The 16,896-nt window shown below is 33.4% G+C and overlaps 3 protein-coding genes across 3 annotated transcripts; 2 read left to right on the forward strand and 1 right to left on the reverse strand.

The window, feature by feature from the left end:
- Window positions 1–653: 653 nt before the first annotated feature.
- LOC125840007 (pentatricopeptide repeat-containing protein At2g17033) lies at window positions 654–2,595 on the reverse strand. Its single transcript, XM_049518987.1, has 2 exons — window positions 2,240–2,595; window positions 654–2,012 (listed from the first exon to the last, which is right to left on the reverse strand). The coding sequence occupies exons 1-2, from the start codon at window positions 2,522–2,524 to the stop codon at window positions 918–920; spliced, it is 1,380 nt and encodes a 459-aa protein (XP_049374944.1). The 5' UTR covers window positions 2,525–2,595; the 3' UTR covers window positions 654–917.
- Window positions 2,596–3,732: 1,137 nt separating this feature from the next.
- Window positions 3,733–5,218, forward strand: LOC125839920 (uncharacterized mitochondrial protein AtMg00810-like). The gene is made up of 2 exons (XM_049518888.1): window positions 3,733–4,033; window positions 4,296–5,218. The coding sequence occupies exons 1-2, from the start codon at window positions 3,733–3,735 to the stop codon at window positions 5,216–5,218; spliced, it is 1,224 nt and encodes a 407-aa protein (XP_049374845.1).
- A 5,960-nt stretch (window positions 5,219–11,178) lies between these two features.
- LOC125839921 (24-methylenesterol C-methyltransferase 2-like) lies at window positions 11,179–12,389 on the forward strand. The gene has a single exon (XM_049518889.1). The coding sequence runs from the start codon at window positions 11,196–11,198 to the stop codon at window positions 12,387–12,389; it is 1,194 nt and encodes a 397-aa protein (XP_049374846.1). The 5' UTR covers window positions 11,179–11,195.
- Window positions 12,390–16,896: the final 4,507 nt, after the last annotated feature.

The raw sequence follows: 16,896 nt of genomic DNA on the forward strand, positions 1-16,896 counted from the left end.
CTTCCTGCTGACCTTGTTTAAAATCTGTGGCTGGACATCAGAAATACTGAAGCACGGCTGCACAGAATTATTGTTCATGTTGGAGCAACATCATTATTGCCTCTTGCTGCGGAGACCAAGATTGTTCTTTGATACTTGTTGGAGAGGTTCCTACTTCTTGACCCAAAGAACTTGTAAATACTCCTTAGTCCACCGTTGGTCTCGCAAATCTTGCAGAGTGGTGGATGTTGAATTATTGCTGACAGTTCTTTGGATACCATCATGAGACTACACAATGTTTCTCTATGGAGCTGTAGACATTGTAATGTAATTGGTTAGGTAGAGCAATCTATGCTGCAAATAGGTTTTGCGCTCATGTTTGTCTTCCACTATTATGAATAATCACCCAAACAAGGACCTTGATCTTTAAGAATTTGCTTATAAAGCCTGCGAGAGTAATGATTTCATATATTGCTTACACGGGATATCTTGCAAAAATTTGTTTCTCCATTTTGCGTGCAAAACGCTGTGATTGCTTACTTCTGAGCTGCATTGAACTGCTTATGCAGCAGCTCGATTTGTTTGTTGGACTTTTATGCAGGAGTTTTGCAATTGTGAAACACAGGTAATTTAGGCCAATAACCAAATATTAAATGCTAGAACAGCTCATGGTATTCAGCAAAATTTTAGATGCTTCAATAGCTGACGATAATTGTTCAACAAAAAGTGACATGCTTCAACAATTAATGATGATTTACCTTTCTCTTATCAGCTGTCTCGCTATTGTAACAGAAAAGTGCATGTTTGAGGATATCAGATAATCGTGTTTCTACTCAATCATAACCAACTGGTATGATAAGGATCAATCAAATTCAGCTTCTTCTTGCGGTCTTTCGTGATATCATCTTAATGTATTTAACATCTAGGACTTGTGACTGTCATGATATCCTTTCATGTATAGTGGCATTATAATTTGATAACCACTCCATGAAACTTTTTCCCTTAGCAATGAAACATCCAACGTTCTTCCTATCAAGCCTGAGTGGACATCCAATCCGCAGTAGTATTTCCTTGATCAACCGTTTCACAGGGGATTCTCCTCTAACAACACTGTGTTTTCCTGCTCCACACACCACTATGATTTCACCTGGAAGAACACGATTTTCAGCAAGAAACTTGCATTGAAGCTGATGAAACCATTGTAATATGATCACATAAGCAGAGGTCAAATGCATCCCATGCAAGTCCAACTTCAACTCTGAAGGCTTCCACTGCATTGTCTCCTCCAAAACCGAGGATCCAACCAATATATTAACCAAAACCGCTTCATTCTCATCCAGATTGCCCATTAACTCTTCCAAAGAAAGAGGGACACTCTTCAGATCTTGCAGTAATAGACTAATTGTTGGGCAGGAATTCAAAACTGAATTGTAAGTTCTAATAGAAAACAGAACACCTGAAGCTTCAATTTTTTGGAGCGACGAAACCACTTCTGACAACTCATTGTGAGATCCAAATGAATTAAGCACCATATTTGAGCTAACTGTATCTAATTGAAATCCCATACTCTCCATTTCAACTACAATCCTTTTCATATCTCTTAAGTATCCAGATTTCCCATATGAATAAACTAGAGACCTAAATTCAAACTTTGACAATTTCAGTCCTAATTCCTTCATCTCTTCCATCAATTCCTCAGCTTTACGCGGTAATCCAATAAGACAAAATCCTTCAACCATTGAGGCATACCCTCGTTGCTTCAAATAAACAGACGAGGAACGCAAGAGAACAAGCTTCAGTTTTGTACAAAAATCCAAAACTCCTCTCTCCGAATTGTGCTTAGATTGTGAATGGATTAATTGAGAGTAGAAACTGCACAAATCTCGTTCTCGGCTTCCCAATTTAGATACCGTTTCAGTAACTAGGGTTTCAGCTTCATCAAATCTCTCTAGCTTGTAAAGCAATGCAACCAAGTCTGCCACTAGTTTCGAGTTCCAATCAAACCATGACGCTTCACTGATTTCCAAATACAACTGCAGAAAGCATTTTGCTTTGCATTTAATCAAACTTATCGAAAACAAGTATGACAAAATTGAAAACACATAATGATACAGCTGAAAACAAACAATTTGCTTCGCATTGAGTCATACTTAGCGGTGATCAGTTAGTAGGAAAAAATGAAAAACATAACTGCAAATAAACATTCTGCGTCACAGTGAATCGAGGACAAACTGAAATACACGATAAGAGAGAGACGTACGGGGAGGGCAAGAGAACAGAGGCGATAATGAGAGGTAGTAGTAGGAGATACAAGGTGAGATAGAGTACTGAGAGCGACGTGTTTGGAAGATGAGCCAACGAATTTGCGAAGTAAGTGGCGGGTAGCGGAGATATCGTCGGAGTCGGTGGCGATAAGGGTGGAGAGAAAGCGGTGGCCTTGTTTGCTCAATGAGCACCAAGGATCTGGCCGTGGACGGCGGTTCCAGAGGCTTAGCCGGTGACTTAACAGTTGTGCCGGCGTCGGAAGTAGGATACTTCCAATCATCTCAAGAGATTTAGGAATTAATCAATCAACTAGTACTATCTTCCTATCACTATGATACTCCAATTTTAACTGTACGGGCAGTTGCGTTGGTGGAGCATGTCAATTGGACGGATTTGATTAAATTTGAACGAGTTAAAATGAATCAAGACAATAAACAAGTTAAGATCTAATGAGTTGGGTCAAAACGGGTTCGATAACGGATTAGTAATGGATCATAACTCAGCCCGTCTAATTTTTACTAAGTTTTAATAGTTTTATTTGTTATTTTATACTCCTTATTAGTACCTAACAAATATTTTGGACATAAATTAATTAGATTTGGGCTAAATCGTAACATGTGCTCTATAGCTTCACCTTGCGTAAGGATTTAAGTTTTAGTATATGTTAATATATTTACTATAGATTCAATATTTTCTAAGACTGTTAGTCTTGGCAAAGGTTTTTGTACAAATGCACAATACAAAGGGCTTGTAGTTCTATTTTACGAGTTTTCACTGCTTCATTATATAATTTTTCTTTAGATTTATGTTTTAGTCTATGTTAATATATTACTTTAAATTCAACATTTTCTAAGGTTGTTAGTCTTGATAGAGGTTTTTGTACAAATAACAATACAAATTTTTGTACAAATACCAAGGGCTTCTAGTTCTATTTCACGAGTCACAACTTTGTTGTATAATTTTTCTTTCTTGCATTCACCCACGAGTCCATAAAATTAATTTTTATTATATATAATATTATATTAGACTAACATGAATTTAAGTTTGTAAAGATTATGAAAATCGAGAAGCCATACAAAGCTAATTACAATTTAGATGTTATATAAAATTGATATCGGCATAGATACATGCTTGAACCGCATATCCAAACAAAAGAAGTAGACCAATGTAAATACTAAGCAGAAATAAAGTGCATTATACATCCACTTATAGTGCAAATAGCAAAGCATCTCCAATTGAAACAAACTCCAATAGCATTGCATCACTTCACCATGTTTGGTGTAATGAGCGACTTATTCATTCTCTATCATAATAATCAAATATTGTATGCTCATGCATATGTAGAAAAGCAAAAATAACTTTAAAAAAATACAAATCAACTATTTTTTTTGAATATTACATCTAAAGATAAAAATATAGTTAAGCGTAAAATCATAATTGAAGAATATGTGTCTCAAAAGTGTGAAAAATCCAAAGTGGTAACAAGCAATGACAGATGAATTTAATGCCCTTTTGGAGAAAAAAATGTGGGTCCTTGTTCTGTGTATTTCGAATATGAACTTAGTTGGTTCTAAATGGGTATATTACATAAAATATAATTCAAATGGATCTATTGCGTGGTATAAGGCTCGTCTTGTAGCACAAGGCTTTCGTCAAAAACCTGACATTGATTATCATGAGACTTTTAGCCTTGTTGTCTGTGCAACAATTGTGAGAATTATTCTTTCCCTTGTTGTCTCCTTTTCTTGGCAGATTCTCCAGTTGGATGTTAAAAATGCATTTTTGCACGGTGTCCTTACTAATTAAGGAGGTCTACATGAAGCATCCTCCAGGTTTCATTCATCATGACTATCCTACTCATGTTTGCAAGCTAACCAAAGTCATCTATGGCTTGAAATAAGCTCATCATCGGACTTGGTTTCATCGCTTCAGTTCATTTCTTATTTCTCATAGTTTTATTTGCAGCAAATCTGATAGTTCAATGTTTATATATCGTTTTTCTTCTCATATCCTTATTCTCTCCCTCTATGTCGATGATATTATTCTCACAGGTAGTCTTAATGGTCTTCTTGATCAATTCATATCTCGTTTATCTTATCAATTTGCAATGAAGGATTTAGGCAATCTTCATTATTTTCTTGGTATTCAAGTGGTTCGTTCATCTCATGGTCTTCACTTGTCTCAACAAAAGTACATTTCTGATTTATTGCTTAAATTTCACATGCACACATGCAAACCTATATGTACCCCTCTTGCTTCTCGCACTTCTATCTCTCTATTGGACGGCGAGTTACTTTCAGATCCTAGTGAATATAGGAGCATGGTTGGTGCTCTTCAATATTTAACTATGACACGTCCAAATATTTTCTTTGCCGTAAATGTTGTCTCTCAATTTATGCATGTTACTCACATGCATTGTATCAACTGTATTTTCAGGTATTTGAAGGGTACTCTGACTTATGGTCTGACTTTACGTGCCTCATCACCGACTTCCATGGTTATTGCTTACTTTGATGTTGATTGGGTTGGTTGTCCTGATAGTCGTCGTTCTACTTCTGGTTGTGCTATGTTCCTAGGATCTAATCTTATCTCTTGGCATGCGAAGAAGCAACTAACAGTTTCAAAATCATCTACAGAGGCTGGGTATCGGGCTGTTGCATACACTATTACTGAGACTTGTTGGATTTGTCACATCCTTTGTAAGCTTGGTATCTTTTTTCGTGAACCAATTCGTGTATTGTGTGATAATATCAACTCCACTTACATGACCCGCAATCCAGTTTTTCATGATCGCTCGAAACATATTGTTGTTGATTTTCATTTTGTTCGTGACAAGATTGCACAAGGGGATCTTATAGTTCAATATGTTCCGACACAATTGCAGTTAGCTGATATCTTTCACAAAGGGCCTGCCTTCATCTCGCTTTTATTTTCTACGAGACAATCTGTCCATACTTCGGCCAGTCCAGATTGAGGGGGTGTATTAATGCATATAAAATAGGTTGAATCTTTTTAGTCTTACACTTAGTACTCTAAGAGTCCTTATTTACATAAGCTTGTACTCTTATCAGAGTCCTAGTAATACATTGTACTCTATATAACATTACATATAATATAGAAGGCTCTGACGTAGAGCTCATCTTGGGTGAATATTATTCTACACAATGGATACATGATAGAGCTAGCGCCAGTTGGACTGGTCTCACTCAGTGGATTGATATTCTCAACTCTTTTTCATATTTTGAGTCGAAACTTGAGGACAAGGTTCTTATCAAGGTCGGGAGTATTGTTGTGAACCAAGCTAGACTATAAGGGCCTATGAGCTAGAATTGGTGGAGACTGATTCAGTTGAAATTATTGGGTCGAGTAAAATATTAGATAGTTTTATTTGAAATACATGCCCAATCAGAGGCGAATCCAGGATTTTAAGAAAACGGGTGCACCATTGCTTTAAAGATAAGATAAAAAATTTTTATAATAACAATAACTAAGCGAGCAATACATAAAAATTACATTACCACAAAAAATATCATCAATTTACAATTGTACTCGACGAGACTTCATATTTTGAAAACGATCTATAATAGCATCATTACTTACATTTTCAAATATCTTCCGCTCTATCTTACAAACTAAACATCCATTCAAAAATTCTTCACCAATGCTATTACGTAGATCATTTTTGATGAGCTTCATTGAGGAGAATGCTCTAAATTCTTGACTTGAAGTTCTTCTTTGTGTGGAAAATAGAAAACAAATTTGAAGAGAGAAGAAAAATATTGTTGGAATTTGGAACTTGAAAAGTGTGTGGAAAGGAAACTTTTGAAGTCTTTGACTATTAGAACTTTCCGAATTTAGCTTTTTTTTTTCTTTTTTTTTTTTTTAATGAAAAATGTGTTTTTAGTTAAAAAAAATAAATTGCAGCGAATTGGGGCTGCCTGGGAGTGAACCTGCGACCTGTGAGTTGAAATTTTGCAGTGGTACCAGTGAACCATCCAACCATTTTGAGAACGGGTTCAACAAGTTTTAATTTAATATATTCTTTAATAATTATAGAAGTAATATATCGAGTTTAGTCGGATACCACGGGTTCGGGTGACCCAAAATTAGTACATAAATTCGCCCCTGTGCCCAATTAAGCTACTAGTTAAAAAGGACTGTGTGTTAGAAAGAAGAGTTCTATGCGTATTTATTATAGCTTAGACTCAGTATATTATCCCCATCTCCGTTCTACGTTCTAGTTTCTCATCTCTTTCAGGCTACTTTCCTCCATTATTCTCATTTGTCGTCCTTATTATAGTAGAGTTTCCGGTGTGATTGAAAAGAAGGAAACTAGTTGTGTAGAGGTTTATGCACATATTTGGTGGGTGAGCCACCTACACTTTCTGTAAATAGTTTTTGACAATATCAACAAAATGATAATTGATTTTTGTTAAGTGTTCTACATTGTTTGAACGATCCTCTACATTTCGTACATCATGAGCTAGCTTTTGAAGTTAGTTTTAATCCATTTCTTAATGAATATATTTGAAGAAGTTGATGAACTTTGACTTAAAAAGTGTAAAAAAACTACAACTCTTCATATATTTGTTGAGTATTAGATTTGGCTTTATGGAGTTCAGAATGTTTATTCTCTTATTAGTAAACATAGCCGCGCTTTGCGCAGTCATAAAAATATTACTATTATATTATATTAAATAAACGGATTACAAATGTAATTTTTTCATTAGAATCGTCTTGATTGACGTTCTTTTTAACATTCAAGTGAAAAAATTTCCTCTTGCGCACAAATTAAGTATAAAGACTTTCATGTAACGAAAAATAACAAAAGTTTTCTAGATTCATAGAAAGAAAATTAAGTATTTAATTGAAAACAATATTTGTTATTCTTATTTACTTAAATTGGACGATATTTTATAACCAAAAACCTCCCTGGGAAAATGAAAATCATTTCTTTTTATATATATATTTTTATGGCGTTCTTTGGGCTTCTCTTATACATACTATTAATTAATTTGTCCATAGTTGGAGGATTGTTATTTATAGATTGATTAATCATGAAAAATTAGGTAAAAGAAAGTTGAGAAGACATGATATTTATGTAGAGAATGCAAATAGATAAAGTTTTTTTTTTGTAACTCATGAAGCATTATTAGATATAGTAAATATGATAATTTATTTAATTATTAAATGTATAATTGTTTAATGGAAAAAAATTTTAAAAAAAGGAGAAAAAAGATATATATGAATGGTGGTCGGTGTCACATCACCTTGTTTATATCTAGCTTTATTATATATGTAGATAACATACCTTGATTACAATTTGCAGTTACACTTTGATTTGCTACACATTGTATTTGTTGTACTTTTTTGCGGAGAAAAAAATACAAATACAAACTAACTAATTGCTTGAAACAAGGAACTGATCTTTTCTGTTATAGTAAATTAGCTGAAATCACTCCCTAAAAATCTTTTTGTTGCAAATTACACTCTGGTTGTTACAAAATCGAAAGCCAAGCAAATTCGAATACAAAAACGCAAAATCGATCAAATATACTCTGTTCCTCTTCAATTATGTTGTATTCATTTAAATTTGAATACAAAGTCACTTTTTGCTTCTGACTATATACCAAAAAGTGCTTATTTCTCATATTGAACAAGTCATACTTATTTTTCTCTATGTAAATTAATTTTCTTAGTCACATGAAATTTTTCTCAACAGTTAATTTCATGTATTTAACTCAGCATTTCAGACCCAAGAAGCACCAAACTATTTACCACGATCAACATTTTTAGTAACTTTCTATTTAATTTTTGAACTTAATTTTATAATTCAAACACAATATTGTTTAAATATATATATTCATGTGTTGTAAGTATATATTTTAAGTTATCGACGACCCCTTAAAGTTATCCCCATAATTCACTTAGACACCTCCACTAGAACTTGTACCTATTAAACACTTAAATTTTTCAAAACATATACCTATTAAACACAAAACGCTGATGTGACAATTTAAGTGTACCTTACTTGACATTAGGCACGTGAACAGGTTTCAAATATCATTTTATTTTTATTTATTTTCTAAGAACTTGTACCTTTTTTTATTTTATTGACATTTGACATTAAAATAATTAAAATCAGTTTTTTTATTTAAAATTAATTTCTTGGTAAACCCAAGAAATCAACCCCACCCCCTTTTTCTGCCATCGTCTTCTTCGTCCATACTCTCTGTTTTTTTTTTTAACTTTGTTATTTCATTTATTTTCATTCTTTATGTAATCTGAATCTACTAATTAAATTTGATTTTGCAATAAGAAAGAAGATTTTCAGGCATTGAAGTTAAGAAAGTTCGTCAGACTCTGTTCATCTATATTTCTAGCCACTTTGAACCGATATCACCACACAAATTAAAATGTAAGTTAATTAAGTTTATTGACAATGATATTTTAAAATTTCATAGAATTAATTTGAGTATTCTCGATTTCTTATCGCTGTTAATTTCAAAATGATTCACATTGATTTATTTTTCATAGGCATCTCAAATATCATTTTGCTAAGCTACGAATTATTCACGAATAGATTTAATCCCACTAGGTAACTTCCCCATACAGGTTTAGAATTTAACTTATTTAATTATATTAAACCAAAAATAAATTAATTATGTGGGCCATAGAAACTTACAGATACTAAATTTAAATTTTGTAAATAATTATAATTAATAACAAAATGATAAATTATTTTTAAAATTTTTCAAACTGAATATTTAAAAGTGAATGGAGAAAGTATAGTTGATAAATTAATGGATAGTTAAAAATAAATTATTGTGTTCACCAAAAACATAAGTCCTTAAGAACGGGCAAAAGATTTAGTAGGTGAGGTTGAATTATTTAGGGTTGAAAACAATACTTATTTTTTATTCTTTCAAAATTACAAAATATTTTTTTATAGTTAGATTGGGCAATAGGACATGGGCCAGGTGTCATAACTTCATTCGTAACTATTTTAAGTTACGGAGTGTGAGTTACACGCATAGGGTTTTATGTATTGATTGTCATTTTGTGTCTAATAGATATATATTTGTTAATATTAAAGTGCCTAATAGGTACTAGCCTTAGTTGAGGTGTCTAAGTAAATTATGCGGACAACTTTAAGAGGTCATGGATGACTTAAGCCAAAAAAAAAGATAGGCCTAGGTTTAAGTCATGTCTAGCCCCTTGAAATTGTCTGCATAATTCACTTAGATACCTCAACTAGAACTTGTACCTATTGAACACCTATACCCTCTCGAATTTGAACCACTTAGACACTTTATGCAAATGTGACACAAAAAGTGTAATGCACACCTTGTTGGGCGCGTGAAATAAATAAATTAACGTTTTTCCTTTGTTTTTTCAAAATTTTCCATTATTTTTTAAAAAATAAAAATCTTTTTATCTTTCTTTCTCTTTCACCATAAGATCTTGCTGCACTATTTCTTCACAAGAATACACTGCCATTTTTTTTAATCTTCTTATCACTATACTATTAATTTTTCAGATGTAGAAATAACCCATCATTTTTTGTCGGAAAAAAGGAGATCATCATCACAGTTTTTTATCGAAAAATGGATATCATCATCTACATCTTTTTTTGCCGGAAAAATGGAGACCATCATTCACATCTTCTTTGCCGGAACAAATGAAGACCATTATTTAAATATTTTCTCTCTTCCTCCTCATCTCCCCTGACCCACACTGAACATAAACAAAAAAGGAAAAAAGAAAAAAATTGAAATCACAATAAAAAAAAGAAAGACCAGATCTTTCAAGAAAATACTATCAATGTAAATGGAAATAAGAAAAAAGGAATAGAGAGAAATAAAAATAGTAAATTCATACTTAATATATATATTAAAACCTCCATTTTTCTATATTGAGAATTAACCATGGTGGACAAGGGTTGCTATTAGGGAAAAAGAAGAAAGGGAGGGCTGCGTTGGGGGGTCGGGGGGTGTTGAGGGTGTACAATTTCTTTTCTTTTCTTTTTTAAGTTGAAATGATTTTCTTTAGATTTGTTTATATTCAAAATTTATTTTTATAATTATTCTAAATTAAAATGCCACGTGTCTTTCTCTGATTTGTTATTTTGCCACATCATGTGCATGTGTATTACACACACTTCCTCTTTTGATTATGTGTCAGAAAAATGTTTGATAGGTATTTATTTTTGAAGACCGGAGTGTCTAATAGGAAAAAAGGTTTGTTGAGGTATCTAAGTGAAATATGCAAATAACTTTAAGGGATCGTCAATGACTTAAGCCTATTTTTTACATGGATGTGATGCACACCTACAACACATATATGCAAAAGCCATTCTTTAAAAAAGGAAAATAATTTATATTTCAAGCTAGCGTTTGATCATAAATTTTAAAAATTTACCTTCAAAAATATGTTTGATCATGAAATTTTATTAGACTATGTAAATCTTGTACTCAAATATTTTCAAGTTTGGCTAGTTTGTGGATTTTCGAGATTACAATGGTCACATTATTGTTGTTTTATGTTTAGTTTCCAATTTTCACAAACTATTTTAGTATTCCAACTTGAAGAATTTTCCATAAACTCAAAACTCCAATATATTCCAATTATATACGTAGTCTTCTTTTTCCAAACTGTACACCTGACACCAAATAACTGGTCTGGAGGCTTCGTTACGTGAATCCCACTAACCATCCTTATTGGTCGGGAATAAGTTATTCCGAAATTAATTATTTCGGAATAAGTTATTGTATCATATAATATGAATGACTTATCTCATAACTATAATATCAATGATAGAATAAATAATCTAAAAACTACCTAATATCTCAAATTATTTGTGCAGTCACAGTCGAAAGCCACTTTCCTTCTTTGATAAATAGGCTGCTTTTCGACTCACACTTCCTCAAAATACTCCATCTTTTTTCTCTATGGATTCTCTAGCTCTCTTCGCCACGGCTTCTCTTATCGCCGTTAGCCTCTACTGGTTCGTATGCATTCTTGGCTCCGCCGAGCAAAAGGGCAAACGCGCTGTCGAACTCTCCGGTGGTTCTATCGCCAAAGAGAACGTTCAAGACAAATACAAACAATACTGGTCTTTCTTCCGTCGTCCTAAAGAAATCGAAACTACCGAAAATGTCCCTGATTTTGTAGACACTTTCTACAATCTCGTTACTGATATTTACGAATGGGGATGGGGTCAATCTTTTCATTTTTCCCCTTCTATCCCTGGAAAATCTGATCGTGAATGCACGCGCATTCACGAAGAGAGGGCTGTGGATCTGTTAGGTGTAAAGCCTGGAGCCCGAATTCTAGATGCGGGCTGCGGGGTTGGCGGACCTATGCGGGCCATCGCAGCTCATTCAGGTGCTAATATTGTTGGTATCACCATTAACGAGTATCAAGTAAATAGGGCTCGACTCCACAATAAGAAAGCGGGACTTGACTCATTATGTGAAGTTGTGTGTGGGAATTTTCTAGAAATGCCTTTTGATGACGACAGTTTTGATGGAGTTTATTCAATTGAAGCAACATGTCATGCACCAAAACTCGAAGAAGTGTACAGAGAGATATACAGGGTATTAAAACCCGGATCTCTGTACGTTTCGTATGAATGGGTTACAACTGAATTGTTCAATTCGGATGATCCCGAACATGTGGAGATTATTCATGGTATTGAAAGGGGCGATGCCTTGCCTGGATTGAGAAAATATAGTGATATATTTCAGGTTGCTAAGAAAGTGGGATTTGAAGTTGTTGATGAGAAAGATTTAGCTAAGCCACCATCGAACCCATGGTGGACGAGGCTGCAGATGGGGAAAATTGCGTATTGGAGAAATCATATTGTGGTTACAGTGCTTTCTTGGCTTGGAATTGCACCTAAGGGTACAGTAGATGTGCACAAGATGTTGGTTGAGACAGCTGATTATTTGGCTAGAGGTGGCGATAAAGGGATTTTTAGTCCTATGCATATGATTCTCTGCAGAAAGCCTGAAGAAAAACTAGCCAGACATCTTCAGATTAGTAATTCCAATCGAGTACGTCGAAATTATTGGATTGGTTTACCTATTAATGGCATTTTTGTTTTCTCTTGTACCATTTTCGATCCTTTGTATAATTTCTAGCTTGGAATCTATGCTTCTGATGTAGTACAAAATAACTTCTGTTATTTGTTACTCTCCTGTATCTCGATTTATGTGACTTACTTCTCCTTTTAATCAGTTTCAGAAAAGAATGACATATTTCTATATTAATTAACAATTTAATTATAAAATATTTATTTTATCCTTAATGAAATGATTTACGATCACACAAATTTTTATCATTTATTTTAGATAACAAGTTTTAAAAATACTCCTTTCTTTCTTAAATTTTATGCAAGTTGAACTACCTCACATAAAAAGAAAAAGTACTTATTATTAGTGTTCTGGGGCCAAAAAGTAGTAAAAGGACCATTTTTAATACTTTTTCTATTTCCATTTGTTTGACTTGTGACTTGTCTTTCTTTTTTGTCCATTTAAAAAAGAATTATTCTTCGATTTTTTTTGGGATGAGGGAGGGGGTGGGAATTTTAAATTTCTTAGTGGAAAAGGAAGAAAATAAGGAATTTTGAAATTTGATGGCACAATTCTAGAAGAAATTGGAATTTTTATGACAAATGAGTGGATGACAGTGCAACATTGGATGTCAAGTAGATTTTTGAAGAATATGTTCCAGCTATGTGTATTTTAGATATTTTTGTGTGATTAATTAGTATTCCATACAATTTTTGGAGATTGTGTTGGCCAGCAAAGTTGACTAATCAGTTTTGAGATTCATATTTTGAGAAAATGACAAAAAATGATCCCTTATTAAAGTATAGATTCATAATATTATTTGAGTAGTTTTGGTCCTTTATTATTTGTTAAATTAAAAGTTGGCATTTTTTTGTTATCTCCATCGGATATTTTTCAAATTCTGATTATTAAACTTAATCAAAATTGTAAAAATAAAAATTATTTAATGGTAACTCACATTTGGACGTATATTTTTTGCGGTTTATGTTATTTATATAATTATTATGGTTGTTTTTTCAAGCCTGGTACAACTTTTTTTAGGATTTTGATGAAATTGTGTTTTTTCTGATTAATTTAATTTTTTTCACAAGTACAATTCAATTTAATAATAAAAGTTTGGCAATATCTCACGAGATCGAAAGTGCTTACTTTTAATCATTTTTTAAAATTAGTACACTATGGGGCGACTATTTTCAACCTACAAACAAAGATATATAATAGACCATATTTTAATCTGACTTTGTAGTTGTATGGTTAACCAATAACCACGTACTATCTTTGTTGTCAACGTGCATTAGTAATGCTAAGCATAACAATAGTTATTTTAATTACGTGATGGAATGATCATTGTTTTTTTTAAGAAAAGTTTTTCATGCCCACTATCTCATATCCACATTGAAACTTGACCATACCCACTAAAATTCGATTAAATCTAAATTCGCACGGGGAAGTTCCACACTAGAAGGTAAAACACTCCCTAACAAAGGCAACTCCATACCCAAGGAGACTCAAACTCGAAATCTTTATAACCAAGAAATTTGTCTGTGACCCGCCCTTTGGACCAATCACAGTCTTCTAAATTTGTTTGTGACCCGCCCTTTATCAAACATGAGGTCATTGAACCTGTGGAGGAATTTTTCAATACAAGTATACTCTATAAGGCTATAAAATGTACCACTGTAACTCTGGTGCCCAAAAACTCTAACCCTGCGAATATTAAAGAATATCGACCCATAGCTTGTTGCTCAGTCCTTTACAAAATTATTTCGAAGATCTTAGCTATAAGGCTACAGAAGGTAATGACCACTGTAATCAGTGAAGAACAAGTAGGTTTCATACCAGGGAGGAAGATATGAGACAACATCATTCTTGCACATGAATTAGTGAAGGGATATAACAGGAAACACATATCTACAGGTGCATGATCAAAATAGATTTGCAAAAGGCCTATGAATATTTGGAAAGGATACATCTCGACCAAGTAATGACTGAACTTGGATTTCCAAGAAGGTTCACCAATTGGGTGATGGAATGTGTGAAAACAGTGAGCTACTCTATATTGATTAATGGAGAAACAACTCATCCCTTTGAAGCTGCCAGAGGATTAAGACAATGCGATCCAATATCACCTTTCATTTTTGCAATTGCTATAGAGTACTTAAGTCGAATATTACACAGCCTCAAGGATACTAGAGAGTTTAAATTCCATCCAAGGTGTGGGAAGCTAGGAATAAGTCACATGTGTTTTGCGGATGACCTGTTCCTTTTCTCGAGAGGTGACCTAGCATCAATCACTATGATATAATAATGTTTCAATGAATTCTCTAAGGCATCGGGGCTACTTGCTAATTTAGGGAAAAGCTCTGTGTACTTTGGGGGAGTATCACTAGCTGAGGAAGTGCAAATCCTCACTAGATTGGGATTTAGTCGTGGAGAGTTTCCCTTCAAATATCTTTGAATTCCATTATCCACTCAGAAAATCACTTTCATGTAATGGAAACCTCTCATCACAAGGATCACTGCTAGGATATCTTCGTGGTCTGCTCGAAAGCTGTCATACGCTGGTCGAGCACAACTCATTCAGTCTGTAATATCTGGAATACAAGCTTATTGGGCACAACTGTTTATGATGCCAACTAAGGTGATGGAAATGATCAAAGCTTATTGTAGGAGCTATCTTTGGTCAGGAAGCAATACCATTACCAAAAAAGCTCTAGTGGCGTGGGAAACACTATGCTCACCCAAGTATGTGGGAGGTCTGAACCTAACTAATCTGAGAATCTGGAACAAGGCTGTTATAGCTAAGAACTATTGGGATGTGGAGAACAAAGTTGACAAGCTGTGGATTCGATGGATACATACATACTACATAAAAGGAGAACAAGGAGATAATATTCAAGTACCAAAGTAGGCATGCTGGATGATTAGGAAAATATTGGAGGCAAGGATTGTTATCTCTCAATTTCCTACTATCAATCCAGAGAAAAGTGTGATAAGACAGCTCTACAACAATATGTTACAAGGTAAACCTAAGGTGCCATGGAAATGTCTAATGTATATGAATGTTGCCAGACCAAAATCAAAATTCACAACATGGATTCAACTTCATGGAAAGATGTTGACAACTGATAGACTGAGCAAATGGTGTCTGAATGTAGAGAAAACATGTTGCATATGCCAATTGCAGGAGGAATCGAGGGAACACCTCTTTGTGCAATGTACTTATGTGAGAAGATTGTGGGATAGAATCCTAAGATGGATGAGCAGACCAATGTATAATGCTATTACATGGGAGCAACACATACAATGGACTATCAACAACGGAAAAGGGAAATCTAAGGAGGCGCAGGTGTTCAAGATGATTTATGCAGAAATCACATATGGGATATGGAATGAAAGAAATCGGAGAACTTTTGAAACAAGACGGCAACAGTGGGAAACTATAGCTAAAGAGATTGTATATGTAAGTTGAGTAAGAGCCCCCCCAGAATAAGTAGTCTAATACATAGTTTTATTTTCTAGGCATCTTGTGGTTTGATTAAGGATAGCATTTCTGTGATGTAGCATGCTAAGATTTGTAATGTTCTTTTGGTGATTAATAGAAAGCTAGTTACCAAAAAAAAGATAGAACATACTTACCCTTTTTGTTAACACACTCATACTACTCGATCAAAAAAAATCCCAATACTATTAATTTTTTAATCTTAACAATATCACGTGATTTAAAAAAATACTATTTTTTTATTTCTTTCTTAATGTAGTAAATATAAGTCTTTTAGCAAGTAAATATGTTTCTATTTGCTAGACGGTGAGGATACATACATACATATTTATATATATGCACTATTTTTTAACGAGGAATATATTTTAGGCAACTTTAAAATTTTAAACTTATGAGTCCAATAAATAGATTAATATATAATAATAATCAATAAAAAATAAAGTAATATTTTATTGACTGATCCTATTTAGTTTACTTTGTTACTTTGTTTTTTCTAAAAAAAAAAAAGGAAAAGATCCCTTTCCTTGCCATGAAACCGGCCTAACCATTTTGTTATGAGTTCCTATAAGAAGGTATCTTAATATAATTTTCATTATAATTATCTATCTATCGTAACATGCGTTGGTTCTTGGAAACCCCCACCCGCTACTAATGATCTGCTATCATACCTCTAATCACAAAATTAAGGATAAATTTATGGAAAAACTACATAATTAAATATATGTAATGTTATTATATATACTTTCAAAGTGTTGCGTATCTTACTACTAATTAAGAGTTTCCTACCATGTATTGAGGAAAAATACATTTAGATATATGTATTTTTGCTACTATATACACATAGGGAGAGAGGCGAGCAAGATGGGGAGGGAGAGAATTGAGGGAGGCGAGCGAGATTTATTATGTATCTCATATATATGTGAATCTATGTGGATACAATGTTACACCTAATTTTGACCTCATATATTTCAGATACATGTATGTGGACGTATCTGAATAATCCAAAATTTGATAAAATATGTAATATTGCAAATTATACTATATCTAAGTAATTAGCTCCTAAACTAGTGAGAT

The sequence above is a fragment of the Solanum verrucosum genome, unplaced genomic scaffold (assembly GCF_900185275.1).
Source record: "Solanum verrucosum unplaced genomic scaffold, falcon-dt-bn FXZP01000177.1, whole genome shotgun sequence".
In the NCBI taxonomy this organism is placed as follows: domain Eukaryota; kingdom Viridiplantae; phylum Streptophyta; class Magnoliopsida; order Solanales; family Solanaceae; genus Solanum; species Solanum verrucosum.

Bases quoted from the DNA above. Each gene is read 5' to 3' on its own strand.
- LOC125840007 (XM_049518987.1), bottom strand. From the start codon at position 2,524: ATGATTGGAAGTATCCTACTTCCGACGCCGGCACAACTGTTAAGTCAC. The intron at 2,013-2,239 runs GTACGTCTCTCT...TGCTTTCTGCAG, and splicing joins TCTGTTCTCTTGCCCTCCCC to TTGTATTTGGAAATCAGTGA.
- LOC125839920 (XM_049518888.1), top strand. From the start codon at position 3,733: ATGACAGATGAATTTAATGCCCTTTTGGAGAAAAAAATGTGGGTCCTT. The intron at 4,034-4,295 runs GTGTCCTTACTA...TTATTCTCACAG, and splicing joins TAAAAATGCATTTTTGCACG to GTAGTCTTAATGGTCTTCTT.
- LOC125839921 (XM_049518889.1), top strand. From the start codon at position 11,196: ATGGATTCTCTAGCTCTCTTCGCCACGGCTTCTCTTATCGCCGTTAGC.